The sequence below is a fragment of the Nicotiana tabacum genome, chromosome 2 (assembly GCF_000715075.1).
Source record: "Nicotiana tabacum cultivar K326 chromosome 2, ASM71507v2, whole genome shotgun sequence".
Lineage (NCBI taxonomy): Eukaryota > Viridiplantae > Streptophyta > Magnoliopsida > Solanales > Solanaceae > Nicotiana > Nicotiana tabacum.
The window spans coordinates 123,464,830-123,469,474 of record NC_134081.1 but is presented as its reverse complement, the minus strand read 5'-3'; the positions used below and the strand labels follow the sequence as shown (position 1 = coordinate 123,469,474).

Below are 4,645 nucleotides of genomic sequence, written 5' to 3'. Positions count from 1 at the left end.
CTACTATTTTTTAAGAAAATAAGAACTCTATACTTTACATTATACTAGTTGTTATCATTTTAAGAAAATAAGAACTATACTTTATGCGCCTTTTGAAAAGACATTGAAAGTTAATCAAATAGAATTTAGATCAAGAAAAAATAAAAATAATCAATATAATTAAAGAATGTCTAATTCCAATTTCTTGAAATAAATTAATTAAACATTTGTATAGCATAGTCTAGTTGGTTAGCTATCTGATTATTTTTTCTTCTTTAATTAAAAAAAAAACGAAGAAAAGGAAGGGTTTCAAATGGGGGGTTTATGATTCAGCTGACAAACTCTAGTGTGGAAAGTGTAATTTACCCTTTCTTTTTCCTCAACAAAGGCGTATTAGGTTTTAGACCAGAGCTTGTTGCGTGGGACATGGCGGTACCGGCAGAGATGGCGAAGGCCGAAGGCGGCGATGCATCAACCATAAGGATATATGTAGGAGGTTTAGGCGAATGTGTGACGGCGGAGGATTTGAAGAAGACATTCTCAACACCACAACTCGGAAAAGTGGAATCTATGGACATCGTTCGAACCAAAGGCCGCAGCTTTGCTTACTTGGAATTACTTCCTTCTTCCGATAAATCCTTAGCCAAGCTTTTCAGCACGGTATAAATATCTCTCGATTTCAATCTTTATTTTAGCTATTTTTCGTAGTAACTCAGCTAACTTTTTGCTGTGCACTAAGGTATATGGTAAATTGCTTGTTTTCATTAGATAAAGAGTTTAAGTTCTACGAAAAATATTTTACAGAGGTCATTTCAAAGATATATTGAGAACATTAACCCAAAAAGACGAATATTGTGGTGTTCTAACAGCGGCAGATCAAACAAGAACTTGATGAGCGAAATCCGCAATTGCACGGTTGTCTATATTGATTGGTAGCCTAGAATAAGTGGCAAATAACTTGCTATAATAGGTTAAATTAAAAATTCATTACACTGTCCATGTATATAACTTAAATTCTTAGATAAATCGGTGCAGTGCAAGACAACAACGACAACAAGCCCAGTGTAATCCTAACTGTGGGGTCTGGGGAGGGTAGTGTTTTTAGCGCTCATTGTTGTCTATTGTATAAGGGTTTTGTTGTGTAATTCATATAATCACGTTGAACTTGCAGCAATAACCAACACTCTACATATTTGTATTACCTTGATGCTTATTGGTATATTGTCTCTTTTCGTCTTCTTTGAGCCGAGGGTCTTTCGGAAACAGGCTCTCTACTCACTCAGGGTAGGTGTAAGGTCGTACACACTACCCTCCCCAGACCCCACTAATGGGATTTTGGGTTTTTACTGGGTCGTTGTTGTTGTCGTCTTGATGCTTATTGGTGTTAATCCAATTTGATCTGCAGTATAATGGATGCATGTGGAAAGGTGGGAGACTTAGAATAGAGAAGGCAAAGGAGCATTTTTTCCTTCGTTTGAAACGTGAGTGGGAAGAAGATGCTGCACTTGCCACTACTTCTGCCCATCTTCCCGATACAGAAGAAGTTTCCCATCTTGCCGCTACTGCAGCTGAAATGACAAAATCCCTTAAATATCAGAAGAAAGGGTCCAAGATGGATGAAATGCAGCTTCGGATGTACTTCCCTAAGTTAGGAAAGGTAAATCCTTATTTCCCGGTGCTTGGTTATGACATGCTTCCTTGGATGCAATTATTCTTTAATTACATATGGTGGGAAAGATGACTTGCAAATTCATGCTTTACATTTGAATACTCTCTCATTCAGTAAGGCCTATACTTCTTTTTATGTCAAAAACCATGCTTCTGGATTCTCTTTGTGCAGTTAAAATCAGTGCCTTTTAGAGGAACTGGCAAGCACAAATACAGTTTTCAGCGAGTGGAAGTTCCTTCATTACCTATCCATTTTTGTGATTGTGAAGAGCACTCTGGTCCTCCTGATACAACCAAGCAAAAATCATTTTGTGATTATGACTCAAAGAATGGCGGAATGGATGAGAAAGAGCTGAACATTATGAACTCAGTGTTGAACAAAATTTTTGAGCGAGAGAAATACTCTCAGCAGGATCCTAGAGATTTTAAATTATCTAAGGAAGTTCGAAGCTCAAATGTTACAGTTGATCATTTGAAGAATGATAAGAATCTAGTCAACCAAGAAATGGAAGATGATGATAACCTCATTCTCAATGTGGTGGCTGGTGCAAATGATAGAGCCACTGTGTTAAAAGATCCCACACAGGAAGCAATGACAGCTACTCAGGATAATGAGAATTCTGTCGACCAAGAAATGGACGAAGATGATGATAACCTTATTATCAATGTAGTGGCTGGTGCAAATGATAAAACCACTATGTTCAAAGATCCAACCCAGGAAGCAATCGCAGCTATTCAGGTTCATATTCTGTTATGTTCTACATTAGCTTTGCCCTACACTTTCTAAATAAGGTATTAGTATCTCAGTTTTTGTGTTCCTTTTGTGCATGCATGTTTGCTCCCAGAATTCGCTATCCAAGGAATCACAACTTGCCACAGATAAACAAAGGCAAGGAAGGAAGATGTCTTCCAACAGAAAGAGAAAAGCACCTTCAGAAAATGAAGATGGCGAGGCACATACTTTGCCATCTAAACCTGAAGCAAAGAGAAAAGCACATTCAGGAAATAGTAGTGCCACATTTCCAAAGAAGTCTCCATGGAAAGATCTCGTTAGTACAAGTAGTGGTGCTACGTTCAGTGTATCCGATATTCTGCCAAGTGCTATTCCTGGTAAAGAGATGCGGTCTGGCTCTGAAGGTGTTAGTGTGTCCTCTGACAAAAAAGATGAGAAAGTATCATATCAGCATGACAAAAAAGATCTCGCTAGTGCGAGTAGTGGTGCTACGTCCAATGTATCAGATATTCTGCCAAGTGATATTCCTGGTAAAGAGATGCGGTCTACCTCTGAAGGTGTTAGTGTGTCCTCTGACAAAAAAGATGAGAAAGTTTCAGATCAGCATGACAAAAAAGATCTCGTTAGTGCGAGTAGTGGTGCTATGTTCAGTGTATCAGATATTTTGCCAAGTGCTATTCCTGGTAAAGAGATGCAGTCTGGCTCTGAAGGTGTTGGCGAAAAAGATGAGAAAGTATCAAATCAGCATGAAGAGCTGGGTAAAGTTGCTGAAGATTCAACTGACAATGTAGATGCCCCTGTAGATCTTTATGCCAGAGGTGCTGCATGGCGACAAAAATTGTCGTGGACAGAGTTGGTTCGTGATACCACCAGAAGTTCTTTCAGCATTTCGCAGTTCTTTCCAAAACCAGAGTTGGCAGTGATGGGCGAGACTTTAAAGATGCAAAAATCTAGCAGCACAGGTAAAAGCGATTTCCAACATATTTCCACATCTGAGGAAGGGACCAAAGCTGATGCTCTCAGTGTCCCTGGAATTGGCAATGGGGGTACCATAGTAGAGGAGCAGAAGAATGTTCATCTCAGTAAAGAGCTTCCACATCTGGAAAATTATCAGCAGAAAGAAGAAGTAATGAATGAAGGCTTGGCTCCAACTCCTGAAAAGAAACACGTATCTGCACCAAAACAAGAATTTGTTGGAGATACTAGCTTCAGTGATACTTGTTCTTTCATGAGGAGTGCTGCTTCAATGAAAGAGTGGACAAAAACAAAAGCAGCATTGAGTGGGTCACTCAAGAAGAAGGCTAACGACAAAAAGTAGTGGAGATTTCAGAATAGCTTCTTGTAAGATGTGACTGCTTCAAGTCACGTAGACGATGCATTAGGTGCGTAATTCTAATTTCAAGTAACTGTCCTATTCTTGAAGCTACAGTTTTCCATTTTAAGTTTATATATGGATATTCTTTTGTGTGTAGCCTGTGTTGCATTGTAGTATGCTTATGGAAAGTTATAAAGAGAAGATGCCGTGTATTTCGAAAAGCAGAGATATCAAGATATCAGAGCGTTTGGTAAATGATTGTTCCTTTGGCACCAGTCTTGTGAAGGCCGCATGCAAAAGTCATTGCGGGTGCTAAACTGTGGCAGCTCTTATAATATGTCAAGCGAAGTACTAAATACCCTAGCACTATGAAATTCCTTGATTTTTGTCATATGCCTAAAACATAGAATATACAGATTTTGGTTGTTGATCTCAAACTTTTGTTTGAGTAGAAAGAGCAGAAATTTTGAGAAGCTGTCAAATGACTTTGGATCGAAGAGACTCTGCAGAATTCTCTAATCTGTATAGCCATCTCGGGAAGACAATGTTTTTTTCACATTGGATGAATACTTCTTTTTTTTTGAGAAATGTTTGATGAATATTCTTGAGCAGCAAAATGTTCTAGTAACCACTGAACTGTCTCTCCTGAATGCCAAAATTGTTGAATGTGTAATCCCACTTTGTTATTTTTTTTAATTTATAAAATTAGTGTAATCACTTATTTTTAACTTTAGTACATTCTCTCATGTGTGAGCTAGATCTTTTTTCCATTTGCTAACACGTGATTTTTTTATTTTTTTTGGGATGAAGGGTGATTGTGAGACTCCATTTGATGATGGTTGTGACTTGTGAGTCTTGATATCAGGAACTCTACGTAAAATATTTTTATTTGGGGTATGAAAGGTGACGAAGGAGGAATAGGCGCCTGAATTTATTACATCTTTCACTTA

The 4,645-nt window shown here is 38.2% G+C and overlaps 1 protein-coding gene across 1 annotated transcript; it reads left to right on the top strand.

Annotated features, from left to right (window-relative positions):
- The first annotated feature begins 277 nt into the window (after positions 1 to 277).
- Positions 278 to 4,428, top strand: LOC107760342 (uncharacterized). The gene is made up of 5 exons (XM_016578377.2): positions 278 to 639; positions 1,385 to 1,636; positions 1,820 to 2,386; positions 2,493 to 3,762; positions 3,853 to 4,428. The coding sequence occupies exons 1-4, from the start codon at positions 304 to 306 to the stop codon at positions 3,696 to 3,698; spliced, it is 2,361 nt and encodes a 786-aa protein (XP_016433863.1). The 5' UTR covers positions 278 to 303; the 3' UTR covers positions 3,699 to 3,762; positions 3,853 to 4,428.
- The last annotated feature ends 217 nt before the right edge of the window (positions 4,429 to 4,645 follow it).

Bases quoted from the DNA above. Each gene is read 5' to 3' on its own strand.
- LOC107760342 (XM_016578377.2), top strand. From the start codon at position 304: ATGATTCAGCTGACAAACTCTAGTGTGGAAAGTGTAATTTACCCTTTC. The intron at 640-1,384 runs GTATAAATATCT...TTTGATCTGCAG, and splicing joins TAGCCAAGCTTTTCAGCACG to TATAATGGATGCATGTGGAA. The intron at 2,387-2,492 runs GTTCATATTCTG...GTTTGCTCCCAG, and splicing joins AAGCAATCGCAGCTATTCAG to AATTCGCTATCCAAGGAATC.